The 20,791-nt window shown below is 38.5% G+C and overlaps 1 protein-coding gene across 3 annotated transcripts; it reads left to right on the top strand.

Annotated features, from left to right (window-relative positions):
* The first annotated feature begins 138 nt into the window (after positions 1-138).
* LOC116249594 (putative U-box domain-containing protein 42) lies at positions 139-7,734 on the top strand. Of its 3 annotated transcripts, XM_050076496.1 has the most exons (6): positions 139-395; positions 3,291-3,417; positions 3,448-3,534; positions 3,849-4,982; positions 5,092-5,395; positions 5,971-7,734. In XM_050076496.1, exons 4-6 carry the CDS (start codon positions 3,984-3,986, stop codon positions 7,536-7,538), a joined length of 2,871 nt encoding a protein of 956 aa, XP_049932453.1. In that variant the 5' UTR covers positions 139-395; positions 3,291-3,417; positions 3,448-3,534; positions 3,849-3,983; the 3' UTR covers positions 7,539-7,734. The 3 variants fall into 3 exon arrangements, with proteins under 3 accessions (XP_049932453.1, XP_031478594.1, XP_031478592.1); XM_031622734.2 differs by having other exon boundaries at positions 3,294-3,534; XM_031622732.2 differs by lacking the exons at positions 3,291-3,417; positions 3,448-3,534.
* The last annotated feature ends 13,057 nt before the right edge of the window (positions 7,735-20,791 follow it).

The raw sequence follows: 20,791 nt of genomic DNA, 5'->3' as shown, positions 1-20,791 counted from the left end.
CGGTCAATTTTTGAAAGTTGGACTGCAAAAGGGAAAATAAATAAAAGAATAAAAAGTTGGTTTGGGACCTAGACAGCATAACTATTTATTTATCTGACTTGTTCATCTACTCAATACTAAATTGATGAAAATCGCGTCTTCAACGCAATTTGCCAAGTGATTGAATTGCTGCCCACGTCTCGAGGAAACGCTAGTGTGAGAGGGAGACAGATCTAGCGAGAGAGGGAGGGAGGGAGAGAGAGAGAGCGGTCCTTCCCTTTGGATCTCTCGATCGCCGTACTACTTCATGGTCGACCCTGCTTCACACTGTCATGGAAAAGAACCTCACGCCCATTCATTAGCAACAGAGAAGAATTAGTCGCCATGCACGCTGGCTTTCAGCAGATCGATTTCTGGTACGTTCTGATGTCTCTTCTTCTCGTCTTTGGGATTTCGATGTTTTTCTTTTTAGTCGTCTGTCTGGTTACTAAGATGCTCAACCGACATGAAATCATGCTAGCTGTTCTTTTCAATGTTTCAATGAGACTTTCGATGCATGAAAAAGGACGATGGCAGAAGGGCTAATTAGAGATCTGTAAAACGAATATAATAGAACAGATGGCGTTTGGTTGATTTTGATTCTCCGTTAGATATATATTGTGTAGATTTCAATCTCTGTTTTTCATGAAAATGATCAAAATCACTGTGTTCTTTCCTGAATGTGCCGAGAGACGAAGAGCAGGATCACTTCTCCCTGCTCTCTCCGGCAATGGTGTGGAAAGTTAAACAACAACCAACTTCTTTCGTCCGCTGGAGAAGTCTCTCCGTTGTTAAACTGTGGAATTTTGTATGTCTAAAGGCTTTACTCATTTACTGTTCAAAGTTTGCGTGTTGTTTAAGCGATAAATGTTGGCGCTTGATGTGATTCTTTCTCTCAAAATAACTCTCCCAACTTAGACTACAAAAAATCAAAAAATAATAATCATAAAACCCAATGGGGTTGGTGAAGAAGGAAGCGGCCATGAAATTTGAACTACGATTGCTCTTCTGAATCTCAAAACCGAGCACCAATGAACCAGAGACAAAATCTCCTACAAACGAACGAAGATTTCCGGCTAAAGGTGGTGCGTGTTTGGGGGGGGCATGTTGCCCTCCTGACGGGGATAAAATGCGAAAACAACTTTTTCATTTTTGTTTATTCTTGGAGTAGAGGTTTTCTGTCCCTGTTTTTTTACAAAATAATCAGGCTTACTACTCGAGCACGTAACTATGTATGTTCCGAACCCAACATGTAGCCAAGTTTCTAAGGCTTTGAGAATGCAGGATAGACTGTAGGTACGCATGTTAGTATCGAGCAGGTCAGCGTTGACTGTAAAAAGGTGGAAGTACCATACATACTCTAATTGAGGGCTGTATTGTGTCCACTTAACTTTTTAACGTAATAACCCAAGACCCCAAAATAAGAGAAATAAAAGATTTTCTTCCAGCAGCCTGCTCACTCACTGAAACATGACTTTGTTTTGCTAAAGTATCAATACATTTCTTACAGATATGGGTTTTGAAGTGCATTGAAAGCTTTGCTACATGTTGGTCTGACATACTTAATCACTCATTCCTCCTAAATAAGTTCAATTATATATATGGATTTAACCACACGCCCATCTAATAAATTATTTAAACGGATATACATATATGTATATATATAAAGAGGCACATATACCAAGGTCTGGGAAGGTGTAACGAAGTAGGTGACCGATTTATTGAATGGGTGAATTAGGTAGGACGGATCGACGGGTCAGTATGCCTCGGTTTCTCAACCCAACTCACGCTTTAATTGCCGCTGACTCTCCAGAATATGCGTCGCATATAAAAATCGCTAAATCGAGTTGATTGATCTCCTAATATCTCAAATTTGAATATCGGCTCCACATAGCGTCCGGACTTTGTGACAGTGGATCCGTCAATGAAACAATAGCTGTTCTTTATCCAAAGTTGCAGAATGGTTGGATTTGGAGCTGATCTCAAAATTTATATTTATCTATCAACACTTGAAACCCTTGGTTCCAAAAACTTTCAAGTTAAATCGAACCAAAAATACAAAAACAAACTTGTCTTTGTTTAGCTGTAACTTAAAATTACTGTTTCTCTTTCTCTCTCTCTCTCTCTCTCTCTCTCTCTATATATATATATATATATATATATATATATGTCAAAGTAAGTTTGGTGGCATGTTGAACATCGGTCTGAAAAAATTATGAAGAACCAAACCTAGGTTGGTAAGATGGCAGTGAGTTTCACCAACCGTCATCTATAAGAACAAAAAAGAAAAAAGGTCCCGTACAATCAACAACAACCTTTTCCAATACCAACTTGCTTAAACTGTTCATGCATTTGTCATTGTCACTTGGAACTCACACACACACACACTCACACACCCACCCATACACACACACACCCACACACTCGCACACACACACACACACACACAGAGAGAGAGAGAGAGAGAGAGAGAGAGAGAGAGAGAGAGAGCTCCAATTCACAGTTTTGTGGTCGGTGTGACAAACATATCAATTGAAAAGAGGCACCAAATAATTAAGATCCCAGGAATATAAAGAGCAGTCATTATAGAGAATCACCAAAAATCAGTTTGAGAATATGGAATAGCAACCTATACCTACTGTGGTTAAAGAAGCCATCCTGTCATTATCCATCTTGATTCGCAAGGTTTACAGCACCAAAAAAGTCCTAAAATAGTATCAAACAACAAATACTATTCTCTCATTTTGTTGAAAAACTGATCAGGGTAAAGGTGCTTAGAGTAATCCAGAGCCCTAACTAGAATGTGATAACCGCATTACTGAGACCTAAAAAAACTTGACTACGGATCCTAGACCTAGACCATACATGTAATTGAATTATAATTTTGAAGTTGACTATAAGCTTCTTTATTTAGTTTAAGCTATTGATTAGTTAGCATGAAATGGAACGAACAATCCTTAAAACTGATCAAGAATACTCCAAAAAGCAGATGACAAAGGCAAGAGAGAGAGAGAGAGAGAGAGAGAGAGAGAGAGAGAGAAAGAGTGTCCATGAATTCTCCCATCTAACTTTACCAGGTGCCAGGTGGTCATTTGTGTGTATGTGTGTGTGAGATAGAAAGTAGGCCAAGGAAAGAATACATGATTGACAAGAAACTTTGATGAATAAATGAGATGAACAATCACCGACACGATATTTAAAGGAATGATGCAACATACAAAAGGCAGTCATTTAATGTAGTGATTTTTGATATATATACCTTGACATTGAAGAAGGTCAGGAGTTCAATACCACCATCGAGTTTTTTGCACTATCCCAGCTTTTCCATTGAAACTGTTCAAGAGACAAGGAAAACTTCAGCAGGACCCAGGAGGCGGTTTGACAGACATGGCATGTCAAGTAGTCTTCTCTAAGGAGACAGAAAACCAGGTGAGAAATAAGATCATCATTGAAAATGGGCAGACATGTATTCCACCATCAGTTCGTGCACTCCTGCTCAAGTAGAAGTTGAAAAAGGTGGTTGTACAAAAGAACTTTCTCATTATATTACTTTTTCAAAGCGATGTTATGTATTGTCTGAACCATGCTTCTGTTTTTAGAATAAAGTCTCAAGATATGACCAAAACCAACTGACAGTAGAGAGATAATGCCATAAAAATTGTTCTGTAACTGACAGTTTAACGAGTTAACAAAAATTCTGTTCAAAACGAAGTTGTGTTCCACTTGTTTGACCATATAACGAGCAAAACCAGCACTCTCTTTTTGATTAAAAAAGGCAAAGAAAAAAACCGAAGATTTTGTGGAGACTTAACGACAGTTTTTGCTTTCAGGCCCATGTAGAAAGAAATACGGTTGAGAATTTGACATGGTAGTGCCTACGTCAGACTACATCATTGGTCCCAACCTTTCCCAAGGAAATCTTTCAAGAACTTGGAAATTCTCCTAGATAACCTTTACTTGAAGTTATGGAACCTGAACAGCAAGAGAATTCTTCCCCAAATGCAGCAGAGATCATACAGTCCCTGTCAAGAAGCGCTCATTTTGCAAAGGAAATGGTGTACAAGTTCAAAAGTGGCTCTACCTCAGTTTCGGGCCCTGAATTGTTTGACACAGTTAAGCAGCTAGACAAGGTGATCAAAGAAATAGGAGAAGCCCTCAAGGGTATGCCTGAATCACCATTTGAGAACAACGATTGCTTGCAAGTCAATGATGAAGCTTTTTCAAAAAGAAAACGTGTTCACCTTCAACCTACACCATCACTTCTCCAGTCCGGACAAGAAAATTTACCACGTAAAAATGTAGAGAAGAATGTTGAAGGTGACTTTCATGGAGAAACGACTAGTGAAAATTTGGGCGCTGCAAATTCAAAAGGGCACAGCTACAACACATCACGTCTGATTGAGTACGCTAGAAATGTGAGTTTTGGTGATCAAGAAAAGAACCGAAGTAGCAGGATATCTTCACAGTCATTACCAAGAATAGCAGAATACATGGACCCTCTCTATGAAACATTCTTCTGCCCTTTGACAAAAAAGATCATGGAAGATCCAGTCACAATTGAGAGTGGCCAAACATACGAAAGAAGAGCCATTGAAGAGTGGTTCAGTAAATGTGATGAAAAAGGAGAGGGAGTTACATGTCCATCAACAGGGACAAAAGTAACCAACACAAGTTTAAGCACAAACCTAGCACTGAAGACCACCATAGAACAATGGCAAGAAAGAAACGAAGCAACAAGAATAAAACTAGCACATGCTGCACTTTCACTCGGTAGTTCAGAGGGAATGATAATAGAAGCACTGAAAGAGATTCAGGGCATATTGCAGAAGAGGAAACATAAGAAGGAGATGCACAAGCTAAAAATGATACCATTACTTTCTCAACTTGTGGAACACAAAGACGTGACAGTGAAATGTGAGGCACTGGGGACATTACGGTTACTAGCAAAGGAAGACGAAGAAAAGGTCTGATCTTACTAAGCTCTCTGTTGGTACCTTTTCATCTTCAATTCTTGAAAGTTGTAATGCTTGCTAACATTTTTGCTTTCTCACAATGACTTTCTTCATGTTGCAGGAATTGATTGCTCAAACAAATGCAATCCCATTAGCAGTAAGACTCATGTCAAGTCCAGGGGAACAGCTTGCAGCAGTGTCATTGTTGCTAGAGCTTTCAAAGAACAGTTTATCTTTATGTGAGAAAATTGGCTCCAGACCTGGTGCCATTCTCCTTTTGATTACAATAAAATACAATACTACTGATTCAATGGTGGCTGAAAAAGCAAACATGACCCTAAACAACTTGGTGAAGTGTCCAAAAAATATCAAGATCATGGCAGAAAATGGACTTTTGGAACCTCTTCTCAGCAACCTCATTGAAGGTATGCACTTCATATCTGCAGACTGCATTGCATCCTAATCACTTAACTGCACCTACGTTTTCTCAACTACTCTGTGGTGTCATTTGCATACACACACAGGGAAATGGTATCACCAAAAGTGACTGAAACATGTATATATGTATAATACACACACATATGTATATGTATTATATGTATGTATGCATATATCATGTATCATGTATCATGTACTTCTGTGTCCTTTCAGCAGGAAGAAAAGTGTGAAGTCCAAAAATTTGCCACATTTTCCGCCCAAAATTTTTGGCAGAACAGCCTACAAAAGTCAATCCTCTCCCTCAGCAAAGCTCCATGTGAAACAAAAAAGAGAACAGAAATGGTCTTTTTCCAAAAAAATAGCAAATAGACCTCTGTTTTTAAGAAAGGAGCTTTGCTTTGTGAGGAAAATGTTTACAACACAAAAGCATGCTGTCTACAGAAAAAGATGATCTATGGATCCATTTTTCTGAAGGTGCAGAGGTTTTCAGCTTTGACTTTGGAAAACACTGTTTTCAATACAATTACAGATATCTGATAAATGACTCAGCTTTCGGAAACAGGTCCAGAGGACATGCAGGTGGACATGGCAAGTTATCTTGGCAAAGTAGTTCTGAGCAATGAGAGCAAGTTACATGTCACCAAAAGAGCAGCCACTTCATTAATAAAAATGGCATGCAGTGAGAACTTACTAGCAAGGAGGCATGCGCTCATTTCTCTTGGTCAGATTTCATCTTACCACCCAAGCAGTAAACCACTCATTGAAGCAGGCATTTTACCAATGTTGATAGAACAGTTATTCAATACAGAAGACCGCAAAGATGGAATGGAACTAAAAGAGTTCTCATCTGCTGTACTTGTTAACATTCTTGAGTCAAGGCCCAATTTTGAGACCCTTCAGCTGAATGCACAAGGCCGTAACATGGTCTCCGATTATGTCATCTTCAACATAGTTCACATGATCAAGAGTTCAAGTCTTAAGCTGATCAAGAACCTTGTGAGGATCCTCTTATGCCTAAGTGAATCTCCCAAGGCCATGACAAGCATCGTGGCTGCAGCAAAAGGGCCTGATACCATGCACATGCTGATAGAACTGATCAACTATTCTGAAGAAGATCTCACAATTGCAACTGCCAAGCTATTGATTCTGCTGTCTGCACATGTTGGACACACCCTTGCTGACAAACTATGCAAGACTTATGGGCAACCTGGCAACCTAATAAAAACAATAGATACCAATGAAATAACTGAACTGGCTTCAGTTACTGCCAACTTTCTAGCAAAGCTCCCCTCTAACAATCTAGCCTTCAATATATCATTAGCTCAAAGAGATACTCTACCCATAGCCCTTCATATGCTACATAAAATCCAAGTTGGTGCAATCAGGACGAGCAGATTTATGGGTTCTTACCTAGAGGGGTTAGTGGGAATCTTGGTAAGGTTCACATTCACTCTCTACGACAGTGAAATCCTGTCTCTTGCCAAGTCGCATGACCTTTCTCTTGTGCTGACAGAGCTGCTCATGAGACCAGGCAATGATGAAGTCCAAAGGTTAGCAGCAGTGGGCTTGGAGAATCTTTCAACTGAAACCATCACACTATCACAGATACCACCCACACTTTTCAAGAAGAAGTCCAACAAGGGGATTCTCACTATGTTCAATAAGCCAAAAACGACCAAACCAGAAACTAAACTCTGTCCAATTCATAAGGGTGTATGTTCTTCAAGTACCACTTTCTGCTTGATGGATTCAAGGGCGTTGGAGACCCTGCTAGCATGCTTAGACCATCAGAATGTTGATGTAGTTAAAGCATCACTGTCTGCCATATCCACACTCTTAGACCATAGAGTAGATGTGCATATGGGCGTGTTTGTGTTGAGCAAGATCGGTGCAGCTCAGCAAATTCTGAATGTGTTGAAGGAACATAAGGATATGAGTGTGTGGCAAAAATCATTCTGGTTGATTGAGAAGTTCATGACAAATGGACAGAGCCTGCATTGTATTCTCAACGACAAGGTCCTGCCAGTGGCCCTGGTGACTGCCTTTCATCATGGCGACATAACAACAAGGCACTTAGCTGAGAGGGTGCTTAGACTCTTGAATAAGATACCCAACGACCAAGTAGTCTGAGTTTGTAAATAAGAGAAAATGGTTGGAGTATAAGCATTGGTCTTTTCCCTTTTCTGTTCTTTTCCAGATTTCTTATTCATGTGCACATATGACGCTCGCTAACTCTATTGTAAAAATTTTCATTACTTCTTTCTTTCCTACTGTATATTTGTTGTGGATTTTCTTATAATAAATCTTCATCTATACAATGAAAAAATATGTAAAGACAATAAACAATACGTTTGTGGACATCAAGATCAGGTGAGCCATATACAAGTGGCAGACTTTTTCCGAAATTATTTTATGAGAAGAGAGAGCTGAGATTTTTTTGGTTGTAAGTGTTGCGACTGATCAATTAGAAAAATGGACTAGGAAAGACACACAAGCAACTGCTGGAAATGGTAAAACAGAAATTTACTTTAAAATCCTTTCTATTTTGTTCTTTAGTCCTAAGGATCGCATAGGTTTGATTTTTATTTGATAACATTCATTTGAAAATAAGAGGAAAGTCTCATGGAGAGAGAGAGAGAGAGAGAGAGAGAGAGAGAGAGAGAGAGCAAAGAGAGAAAATAATTTCTCTTCTCATTCATTTGATTGTGCATATTGGCTGGCTTATGTATAGGAACACACAAGTTAAACTTTACAATGCCAAGATTTTAGATCCTTAAATCATGGAGATAAATGTGGAAAATACCACACATGATCTGGTGAGAATACCCTTGCTCTTTTGATATGATCTACTGCCAAAGATTTGAAATATACACCTCATCTTTCTTAAACTCCCCTTCAAGTTGGTACTCCTGGATGGACGAGTGCCAACTTGCTGCTTAATGCTTGGAACATTTCTTGCCTTAATGACTTTGTAAACATATCTGCAACCTGTTTTGTTGAGGGAACATATTGAGTTTCTCCATTTTGGATTTTGTCCTTGATTACATGACAGCCACTCTCGATATGTTTGGCCCGCTCGTGGAATACGGGATTGGCTGCTATGTGCATGGCGGCTTGGTTGTCGCAAAATGAGGTCATCGCCTCCTTTTGACATATTCCAAAATCTTGTAGGAGAGCCTTCAACCATGTAAGTTCACATGTTGCAAGGGCCATAGATCGATATTTAGCCTCTACTGATGATCTAACAACTATAACTTGTTTCTTGGTTCTTCAAGTGATAGGGTTATCACTAATCATAGTGCAATATCTACTTGTCGATCTTTGAATCATGGGGCATGGGGTCCAATCTAAATCACAATATCCCTTAAGGAAGATTGGACCTTATATGGATAATAAAACTCCATGTCCAGTTGTTCCCTTCAAATATTTCAAAAGGCGATTGTTATTACCCCAATTTTTTCAAAAAACACTATTATTTATTATTTGGATTTAACTTTTAGACCCAAAACAAATTTGCGACTCTTCAATCCAAAATGAATTTCTAATTGTCCAAACCCAAACACTGAATTTAAATTCAAAACTCAACCTTAGATGCAAGATTCAAATCCAAAATCCAATTATCAAATCTAAATTAGATCCAAAATCCGAGTTTAGATCCAAATCGAGAATTCCAAACTCAAATTCTAAAGCCGAAATCAAAACAACAAAATTTGAATTTATGAGCACCGCGCATGCCGCACTAAGATGCGTTTTTGAGCCTAAATCGCTTGCTATAACGAGTTGACAACCAATTGAATCCAATCTGGATTAAAACAAACCTAGAGTAACTCAAAACGGAGTCGGCCCACCCATTTGTAACAACAAGCATTTTTTTATACACATTTTAAATAAAAAATAGTTTCATACTGAACACCCCCTTTATTTTCAAATTTTGAAATTTCAAATTTTGAATTTTGGCTCTAAAACTCTCCATAAATGCCCTACAATCTTTCCTTTTGAATTCAAATTTTGAATTTAAAATTTTGAATTTTGGCTCCAAAACTCACTATAAATACCCTCATAATCTTCCCTCTTGGGCATGAGCTAACCATGGAGGAACCTCTCATGCTTCCTCACTTGAAATTTTTGATTTTCCCTTAGCTATTTCTTTTCATTTTTTATTCTTCTCCAATCTTGAGAGCTATATTCACCAAACCCAAACTCTTCAATAGAGCACAAGGGGATCTCTTGGAGGGATGTTTTCATCATCTTGGAGCTTCATCCGAAGTGATCCTAAGATTATTCAAAGGAGGAGGCTCATCTATGTTTGAGGCATGTAATCCTCCATTTTTATTCTCATTTCTTCTTGCCACCTCTCCATGGTCGTGCAACAAAGCTCAAATGACTTCCTATAAGGAATCGAAAGCCGTCTTGAGTGCACTAGGAGCATGAATAAGGTGAAACAAATGCCACTTCTTCATTTATTTCTCAAAAGTATGCTTGCTATGATGCTTTATTTATTGTTTATGCTTGAGATGATGTCCATGTATGATAGATTACTTTTGCTTTAATTAAAGAGCAAATGCATTGTGAGAATGAGTGTTTGGTTTGAGATTTCCTCGTTCTTATATTGATTTTTGAGGTTGAAACTTATCCAACCAGGGAAAACTCCTCACAAATTTGTACACGTTAATATGCATTTTCATGTCATTGTCACATTTAGTTTATTTCTTAATCACCCAATTAGGGACCCCAATAAGTGTTTTCTTATGTTGCTTTTCATTTCATGTTGATTTTCTTCCATACCTAGCAGTGGGAGAACTAAATTTTCTTGTGATAAACATGATTTTATGTTCATACATCAAATATGTGAAATCATATTTTCCAAAAGATTTTCAAAAGTAAATACTCTCTTCAATGCAGCTTTGGAGACCTAGCCTAGGCTCTTGCATGAGTCTAAGTTCCTCTCTGGCCTACATAAAATTTGAACTCGGATATTATTAAATCATCTCTTGATTTCATTTTCATGAAGAGACATACGTACATGCATATTATATACGTATACATATACATGAGTACCTTTCTTCGTTTTTCTCTTTTTATGATTTAACATGTTCTTTTCCAAATTCTTATGCACATACATATATAAATGAATACATGTATCTGTGTTCTATTTTCTCTTTTTTTTCTTTCTCTTTAAAACCTCTCTCTTTCTCTCTCCTTCTAAAATCTCATTCTCTTTCTCTATTCAATTTAAACTTCTTTCTCACAAGTTTTTATATACGTATACATACGTATATATATACAATGTATATATAACTGTTTGCATCCCAAAATTTTCATTGGTTTTGGAGTGCTCCAGAAAAATAAGGTTTTTGTTTTGAAAGAGGAAAGAAAGGGACTCGCCCGTCGGTACGAGGATCGACCATTCCCAGCGCCTTTACTGGGGGTAATCAACCCAAGGACTATGTTTATCATTGATGCATTTCGTTTTAACTTAAACATTTTTTTGATTCTATATGCGGTGTAGAAAATATTGAAAGTTTGAAGTTTCAAACTTTTGAAAAGGTTCTTGAAGAATTGCTTGAAAAAGTGAAATGTTTTGAGGAAAAAGTGAAACTAGTAAATATCATTTGAAAAACTTGTGAAAACATTTTGAAATCACTTTAGTGTTCTCTTAAGACTTTAAGTAGGTTTGAGATTTTGCTCTAATTCGGTTACCACCTAGCTAGAGCTCCATCCCTTCTTGCTTAAGTTCTTTTAAAGAGGTGCTTGTGATCATAAGTGAAATAAAGTGGGTGAGAATGCATGAATGCATTTACACTATATGATTGAAAAAAAGTAAAACATTCCTACCACAACATTCATCTAATATCATTCCTACCACAACATACATCTAAGATTTCGTTGTTATAATTATTATATATAAGGAGGAAAAGTTTTTGAAAATGGATAGAGATTGTAGACCATCAAGCATGATTCCAATATTGGGTCATTACTTGATTTGTGGTCTTATTGAAGTTGGTAAACAGAAAGTTCATGAGATGAGAATGTTAAGAAGAATACAAGAGATAAAACACTCTTATGAAAGGAAAGAGAGAGATATAGAGAAAGACATGCATACTTGTGTACATATCATCACATATAAAGAGAAAAAGATGTATTGATTCGAAGAGAAAGAGAGATTTTAGAGGAAAAGAAAAATATCATACGCATATATGGGTATGAGAAATGTTATAAGAGAAGATATTTGTCTTGAAAAGAGGAATAAATATTTGAAAGAGAGGAGATGGAACACATGTACATACGTATTCATGCACATATGAAAATTTATAAAATAGAAAGTGAAAGCATAAAGAGAGAAAGATGGGGGTCATCATGTTGGCATAAATGTATATAACATGTGTATACATCCATACCTTCACAAGATTAAAAAAAATCAAGGAACAACTTAAAATTACCAACTTCAAATTTAATGTGGGCCGGAGGGGAGCTTGGACTCATGCAAGAGTCTAAGCTAAGTCCCTAAGGCCATATTAGAAGGTTCTTTTTGAAAATGTTTTGGAAAATATGATTTATATAAGTATAGAATGTTATTATTTAGTTTGTTTTAAGGGATATATTTCTTCCACCGTTGGGTATGAAAGAAAACAAGCAACATAACGAAGCACTCGTTAGGGTTCCTAATGTGATGATTAAGAAAGAATCTAGCGCAAAATGCCATGAAAATGCATATTAACATGTACATTTTCGTGAGGGTTTATTCCGGGTTGGACAAGTCCCAACCTCAAAAATTAATATGAAAATAAAGAGTCCACAAACCACACTCTCATTCCCCCCATACATTCACATGTAAGTAAAGAACCAAGCAATCATGCGTGCATAATTTATAGATAACATTCAAGGAAAGAAAGAAAGAAAAAGAATGATGAAAAAGCAAAGTTCAATTAGGAGGGAAGACATGATGTAACTATGAATTGATATACCACTTCATCTTCTCATGTTCCCGGTGCACTTGAGTATAGCCTCTTGACTCTAAAATAGAGATTGAGAGCTATCTCTTTTGGCCATGGAGAAATGAGGAAGAGAGGAAAATAAGAGGAAACAAAAAAAAACAATAAGAATGTATTCATGAAAAGAAAGAACATGATTAAAATGAAAGATCATCTCATCTTTCCATGCTCCCGGTGCACTTTGAGTATAGCCTCTTGTCTCTAAAAAGAGATTGAGAGCTACCTTTTTTAGCCGTGGGGAGATGAAGATGAGAAGAAAATATAGAAAGAGATACAATGTTATATTTAATAAAAGAGAAAACATGATTCAATCATGAAACGAAAGATCTTCTCATCTTTTCACACTCCCAATGCACTTGAGCATAGCCTCTTGTCTCTAAAAAGAGATTGAGGGCTATCTCCTTTGGTCATGGGAAGATGAAGAAGAAAGAAAAAAAAAAAAAGAAAATAACAAGGACAAGACTATTGAAGAAATGAAATAACAATAACAACAAAAATATATTCATTAAGGAAAAGAATAACAACAACAAGAATATATTATTGAAGAGAAGAAAGAGCAATAAGATATTAATATAGAGAAAGAACAAGAACAACAAGAATACTTGAAAGAACACGATTTAATCATAAAATAAGATATCATCTCATCTTTTCATGCTCCCGGTGCATTTGAGCATAGCCTCTTGTCTCTAAAAAGAGGTCGAGTGCTATCTCCTTTGGCCATGGGGAGATGAAGATGAGAAGAGAAAATGAAAACAACAACAACACTATGTTTAAGAGAAAGAAATAATATAATAATAAGAACATTAATGAAAAGAAAGAAGAGAGAAATGAGAGAGATGAAGATTACATACCTCTAATGGGAAATAACTTAAGGAAGATGAACACCTTCACTTGAAGATCCCATTTTGAATGAAGCTCCAAAAGTGCTTGCTTTAAGTTGGAGAAGGAAATGAAAAGAGGAAGAGGGAGAGAGAGAGAGAGCTCAAGAGAAACTCTAAGTCTTCAAGTGAGAATACACTAGAGTTTCTCCCAAGGACCAATCTTGCCCAAGAGAGGGGATATGGGGGGGTATTTATAGAGGATTTTGGAGCCAAAACCCAAAAATTGAATTTTTTTGACATAAAAAGACTAAAATCACCCTCCAAAAAGAGATTTTTTTGGCCAAAAGGAAGGGCAAATGAGTCTTGTCCACCCAAAAAGACTAAAACTACCCTCTAAAAGGATGTTTTTTGGTCAAAAGGGGGGTAAATTGGTCTTGTTTACCAAAAAGACTAAAATCACCCTCTAAAAGGAGGTTTTTTGGTAAAAAGGAGGGGCAAATCGGTCTTGTTTAAAAAAAAGACTAAAATTGCCCTCTAAAAGAAGGTTTTTTGGTCAAAAGGAGGGGCAAAACGGTCTTGTTTGAAAAAGACTAAAATCACCATCTAAAAGAAGGTTTTTTAGTCAAAAGGAGGGGCAAATCGGTCTTGTTTGAAAAAGACTAAAATCACCCTCTAAAGGAGGTTTTATGGTAAAAAAGAGGGGCAAATCGGTCTTAAATGATTGATTTGGATCTGAACTTGGGTTTTGGATCTAAAAGTAGTATTTTGGATTTAATTTGGATCTGAGAGTTCTATTTTGGATTTAATTTGGATCTGAGAGTAGTATTTTGGAAATCTTGTGCCTAAATTTGAATTTCGCACTTGGATAAAACATCATAGTCCTTTAGAAAAATTTGGGGTGATTACATATGCCCCTCTTTGTTAATAAGCCGGTGTTAGCCGTGCTTAGTGACAAAGATAAACGCCACAAATTTTTCAAGCAAGATATTTTCATAGAGATGTTTCAGGCTTTACCCCTTACTTGAATGGGTTGTTTGAGCTTAAATTGTAGGTTTAACCCCTTACCTGCATGGGTTTGCCGATTTCAAATTCAGGATTAACCCCCCTGAATGGGTTGCCTTGACTTGCATCACAAGTTGAACCCTTTAACTGTGTGGGTTGCTTTGGCTTGTAGCACAGGTTTAACCCCTTTGCCTGCATGGGTTGCTTTGGCTAGCATTGCAGGTTTAACCCCTTGCCTGCATGGGTTGCCCTCATATTGCGGGTTTAACCCTTTACCTGCACGGGTTGCTCTCAAGCCCTGAGCGATAAAAATAAAAATGCCCCAGTGTAATCGTCATGTTTTACAACTGGGAAGAATCTAGATTGAATAGTCGATGTGGAAAGACAAATGTTTGACATTGATTGGAAAATGAATACAAGAGAACTAGGCATAAAATTTCTTGAGGTGAAGGGCATTAACAGGATCGGCAAATTCCACCCCATCAGCATCAATTAGTCGGTATGAATTGTGGGGCAAAACTTCCTTAATGACATATGGGCCTTCCCAATTTGGTGCCCACTTGCCTCGTGGTCGTCCTCTCAGGTACACTGCAGATCGTAGGACCGAATCATTCACTTTGAACTGTCTCTCGATAACTGACTTGGCAAATTGTCTGGCTACCCTCTGGCGATAAGCTTCAGCATGTTCAGCCGCTTTTAGCCTCTTTTCATCTAGCAAATCGAGTTGCATTAGCCTTTTTTGTTGATATTGAGTAAGAGGGAGCTCTATGAGAGAAGCGAACTTCAAAGCAGGTTTCAACACATGTAATGGTAGAACCACTTCTGTTCCATAGACTAGCTTTGCTGGAGTGGCATTTGTTGGAGTTCTCATAGTGGTGCGATATGCCCATAGAGCGTTGTGCATCTTTTCATGCCAATCTCTTCCTGTTTCTACTGTCCGTTTCAAGATGCGGATCAGGATCTTGTTGGTAGCCTCTGCTTGTCCATTGCCTTGGGGGTAATAAGGAGCTGAAAAATGGTGCGTGATGTGGTATTTGCTGCACAACTGCCTCATCTTTTCATTCTTGAAATGAGTTCCATTGTCTGATACTATATCATGAGGGACTCCAAATCTGCAAAGAAGATTTTTGTGAATGAAGGACACTACATGACGTTCTTCCACTGTTCTAAGTGTGACGACTTCTACCCACTTGGTAAAATAATCTGTTGCAGCAAGAAAATACTTATGGCCGTTAGAAGCTGCAGGGGATATCGGTCCGACTACGTCAAAGGCCCACATTGAAAACGGCCAAGGAGATGTCACAGAATGCAAGTGAGATGCTGGGGCATGAATTACTGGAGCATGCAGTTGACATTCTTTGCATCTTTTGACAAATTGGTGACAATCTTTTTGCATGGTAGGCCAATAATACCCTGCTCGAATTATTTGTTTGGTGAGGGTTTGGTAACCAACATGGCCTCCACAATCTCCTCGATGTGATTCTTCGATTACTTTCTTTGCCTCATCTTCATCAAGGCACCGAGAGTATTCAGTGCTAAATCCACGTCTGTATAATACCCCTGCTAGGATAAAGTACCTTGCTGACATACGTTGTATTGCTTTTTGTTCATTTTTAGACATTTCAGTCGGGAATTCTCCACTTTCAATATACCTTTTGATGTCATGGTACCAAGGCGTATCCCCCCTTGGATATGATGAACATGCGCCATCGTTTCAAAAGCAGGGTGTTCTAATCTTCCAATCTCAAAAGAGCGGATTGCTTCATTGGTTCGAAAAGTGATGGTTGATCCTAAGCTCACGAGGCCATCCGCAATAGGGTTACCTTCTCTCTTTACGTGAGCCAATTGTACTTCTTCAAATTGACAGATTAAGGAGGTAGCAATTTCTTGATATGGCACCAACTTTTCATCTTTGACTTGTCATTCTCCATTCACTTGGTTTATAATAAGCTGAGAGTCGCCGAAGGCATGCACTCTTTTCACTTGAAAACTCAATAAAGAACGAAGTCCTTGTATGAGGGCTTCATATTCAGCCATGTTATGGGTACATGGAAAATCAAGTTTCAAAGAGTACGAGATCATTTCGCATTCTGGAGTGATGAGTAAGATGCCTATGCCTGCTCCCATCACATTTCTGGACCCGTCAAAGTACATCTTCCATGTCGAAACCGTTTTCAATCTTAGTACATGTTCATCTGGAAACTCATCATTTGTTCTGATTTCTTCGTACTGAGGGAAGTCTGCTAACTGATCCGCAATTGTTTGTCCTTTGATTGACTTTTGAGACACATATTCAAGATCATATTGCATCAACAGAACTTGCCATTTTGCGATACGCCCATTAAGGAATGGTTGTTCCAAGATGTACTTGAGAGGATTTAGTTTGGAGAGTATCTTGACCTCACAAGCCAATAAGTAATGTCTCAACTTCTGACACATCCAAACCAATGCCAGACAAGTTTTCTCTATTGGAGAGTACTTCTTTTCGTACTGAACAAAAGTCTTGCTAATGTAATAGATTGCATATTCGATGCGACTTCCTTCCTCATATTGTGCCAAAAAGCTGCCACATGCTGACTCATTCACTGTGATGTAAAGCAGCAGTGGTCTTCCCAACGTTGGTGGTTTTAGAATTGGTGGATTTAGAAGGTATTTCTTGATCCTTTCGAATGACTGTTGGCATTCAAAACCCCATTCAAACTTGACACCTTTCCTCAGTAGCTGGTTGAATGGCTCGCATCTCATGGCCAGATTGGAAATGAATCGTCTGATGGATTGGATTCGTCCTTTCAAGCTTCGCAACTCCTTGATATTGGTAGGTGGTGGCATATCGATTATTGCCTTGGCTTTTGTAAGATCCATTTCAATTCCCTTCTTACTGACCATGAAACCCAACAGTTTGCCTGACTCAACCCCAAACACACATTTTTGAGGATTCAGGCGAAGCTTGTACTGTAAAAGCCTCTCGAATACTTGGGCAAGAGTTTCAATGTGATCTTCTCTTGTCTTGGATTTGATCAATATGTCATCGATATATGCATCCATGATTTTATGCATCTGGTCATGGAAGATGGCGGCCATGGCTCTTTGATAGGTTGCTCCAGCATTCTTCAACCCAAATGGCATTACCGTGTAACAAAAAGTACCCCATGGTGTAGTAAAAACGGTCTTAGGTTGATCTTTGACTGCTAATTTGATTTGATTATATCCCGAATATCCATCCATGAAAGAAAACATTGCATGGCCTGCAGTACTGTCTACCAATAGATCAATGTTTGGAAGAGGATAATCATCCTTCGGTGTGGCTTTGTTCAAGTCTCGAAAGTCGATGCACAACCTAACTTTGCCATTTTTTTTGGGGACCACCACGATGTTCGCCAACCATTCGGGGTAATCGATGGCACGAATGAATTTTGCCTTTAGCAAGTCCTCTAGTCCTTCTTTTACAGGGCCTTCTAGTCGAGGGTCAAGCTTGCGCAATTTTTGCTTAATCGGCTTGCAATTAGGATTTAAGGGCAAACGATGTTCAACCAATTGGGGGTCTAAGCCTGGCATATCTTCATAAGTCCAAGCAAAAGCTTCTTGGTTACTTTTAAGAAAGTCCACCAATCTTTTCTTCTCATTCGCAGACAAACTGGTGCCAATTTGAAGAATTTTAGGATCTTCACTGGTTCCAATATTAATTTCTTCAATTGGATCATTCACCAAAGATGAGGGATGCTCTTGTTTCTGAATCTGAGTGAATTCTGGTAATTCTGACTCAGGTATTGCCATAGGTTCCATTTCACCGACTGCTTGTTCGATAAATGCTTTCTGGGGGGACTTTCGTGGAAAAAGAATAAACTGAGACATATTGAGTTCTGACATCCTGTAAAGAGGATAAAGGAAAGAGTTGGACGAAATTGACAACAAAAAAATTACTTGCATTTGCATATATATATAAAAAAGTTCTTAGTTCATAGAATGGGTTCTCTCATGAGACGAGACAAAAAGATGTTCAAAATTACAAAATTCATGGGAGGATTTTGAAACAAAAGTGAATACTATCAGCCCCCAAGATCTTCTTCAAATTCCTTCATGATATCCCAGTCCTCTCATGTTCATCTGAAAAGATATGCTAATTGGTTGCAAGATGCCATCTTCATTTTTTTCAAGACCAGTGAATGGACGGTAGCCACCTTTCAGAAGCAACTGAAAACCCTTGGGGTTTTTCATGAAATGAACATACAATAGGTGTTCTTGGTAACTTGCACGATTGCTTGAAATAGCATAAGAATTCCCGGATGGTTCCTCTATCTCCATGTTCTGCATCCATTTTTCCAAAGGTCTGTCCTTTGTTGTTCTTATGCTCGGTACATCTACCGGATCAATTGGCCTAGGGAGCATAGGTTGCATCAACCTCTTGACCGGATCCTCAGCACGGACAGTGATAACTAATGGACCAAAATTCCATTTTAGGCATTGATGAAGAGTGGATGGGATCGCTCGTACTTGATGGATCCAAGGTCGTCCCAAAAGCAGGTTGTATGATGGTGGTACGTCTACCACATGAAATACAATGCAATGACTAGTATTTTCAATAATCACATTCATGTCGAGGGTACCTTTGCTGTTCATGCCTCGGCCATCGTATCCGTAGATCTTGGTATTATCAGAACGATATTCGTTTTCATGAAACCCCAATGTTTTAGCCGTGAGATCAGGACAAATATTCAAACCACTTCCTCCATCAATCAAAACATGTGGCACCGTCATCCCATTGACCTGAACAATGATGTAAAGAGTATCTTCATGGAAATATCCCCATTTTGAGAGGTTTTTTTCTGAGAAGGTAATTGACTGATTTTTAGAAGCTTGAATCGAGTCTCCCTCATCCATACGCTCTTCCAAGGGTAGAACGTCCAAATAGCATGGATCTTCATCTGAGGAGTCATTTGATGATTCGTCGCCTTGTAAGATAAAAGTCTTTGGAATCATAGGAAGTTTCTTGGGCAAACTTTCTATCCTGCCTTTCATCATAGCAATGAAATCTAGAGGTTCCTTACCTTGGTCTACCACCATGATTTTGTGTGAGCTGCTCCCAATATAAGGTCGAATGTGCTCTTGTGGATGGTACGGAAGTGGAGTGACTGTAGTGATCATGGCTACTACCGTCTTTCCGTGGTCAGGGAATGGATTCCTTAGTATCTCAGGGGTACTATCATCACAAATCTTGAGATCTTTGTTGATGAAGTCTTGAATAATATTTTTGAGAACAAAACAATCCTCAGTGTCATGACCAGGGGTACGATGAAACTTGCACAGTTTTTCTTTATTTCCTCCCATCATTTTCGGAGGCTCTGACACTTTTGGCAAGACGATAGTTCCTTTGGCGAGAAGGTATTCCAGGATCTTCTCCCGAGACTGGCTCAGAGGAGTGAATTTTCGGTCGTAGCTCCAATCTGGGTGTTTGTTCTTCCTTTCATCGTCGCCTTTGAGAAACTGTGTGTTCTTCTTGAAACTGACTCTCTTGTCATGCTTGTAGTTATTATCATGGTCCTTTCTAATGCCAGCATTGACTATGAATTGTGCAGGCAGTTGTGTCCTTCCTCCTTTCTTTCCATCTTCTTTGTACTTAGGAGCAATAATTCCATCAAAATCTCCTTCCTCAATCCCTTCTTCTATCGAGTTTGCTTGTTCAATTAACTCAGCAAAGGTTTTGATCGGGGCATTGCGGATGAGACTTTTCAAGGGTTGGGCAAGATTTTTCCTAATGAGTGACAAGGCTTGTGTCTCAGAAATGGGCTCCTTCATCTTATTGCATTGCATTCTCCATTTTTGGATGAATTCTCGAGCCTTTTCTCCCTGTTTCTGACGAAGACTGCAAATGGTACTGAGGGTTGGAGCCATGGGAGCATTTTGTTCAAATCTTTCAACAAACATGTTAATCAACTTGTCAAACTCCTTCAGCTCGATTGGATTGATATTTTCTTTATACCATTGTGCGGCAATGCCTTCAAGACTTCTTGGAAAATATCGGAACAAAGCTCTGTTATTTGTCAGAATTTTGTAGCAATCATTGAAAAAGGTTGAAAGATGAACGTGTGGACAGGTGGTTCCATCATATCTGATGAATTCTCTGGGCAAGCCTTTCACGTCTTCGTCTCCTTCAATGCCAAGGTAGTAGTCCTCACATGAGTATGAACGTTTCCCCTTCCCCCTAAGCTCAAGATTGTTCATTCTTTTCTCCATTTCGTAGAATCTGCGCTTAGTCGGACTTTCATCATCACTTGATTCGACCAATTCTGGCCTGGTCTTTTTCTTTTTGCCCTTGATCTCCTTTACTTTTTCTTCAGAACTCTCACTGTCTGAGCTGCTGCTAGTGATGTATTTCTTTGTCTTTTTTACTTTCTTGGTAGGTTTTCTCTTCCTTTTGGGCTTCTCTTCCGAACTTTCAGTGGTGATAGGACTGGGTGAGCTGTTTTCTATCATAACATCTTTTCCCTTTTTATTTTTCTTTGTTGTCTGTTTCTTTTTGAGAGAAGACAGTTCGGGTTTTTCTTCCTTACTAGTTGTCGAATCTGAACTC

Source organism: Nymphaea colorata, chromosome 3 (assembly GCF_008831285.2).
Source record: "Nymphaea colorata isolate Beijing-Zhang1983 chromosome 3, ASM883128v2, whole genome shotgun sequence".
In the NCBI taxonomy this organism is placed as follows: Eukaryota; Viridiplantae; Streptophyta; class Magnoliopsida; order Nymphaeales; family Nymphaeaceae; genus Nymphaea; species Nymphaea colorata.
This window is presented reverse-complemented; position numbering and strand designations above follow the sequence as displayed.

Excerpts from the sequence above, each read along its gene's own strand:
- LOC116249594 (XM_031622732.2), top strand. The coding sequence starts at position 3,984 with ATGGAACCTGAACAGCAAGAGAATTCTTCCCCAAATGCAGCAGAGATC. Across the intron at positions 4,983-5,091 it reads CAAAGGAAGACGAAGAAAAG|GAATTGATTGCTCAAACAAA; the intron begins GTCTGATCTTAC and ends TTCATGTTGCAG. Across the intron at positions 5,396-5,970 it reads TCTCAGCAACCTCATTGAAG|GTCCAGAGGACATGCAGGTG; the intron begins GTATGCACTTCA and ends TTTCGGAAACAG.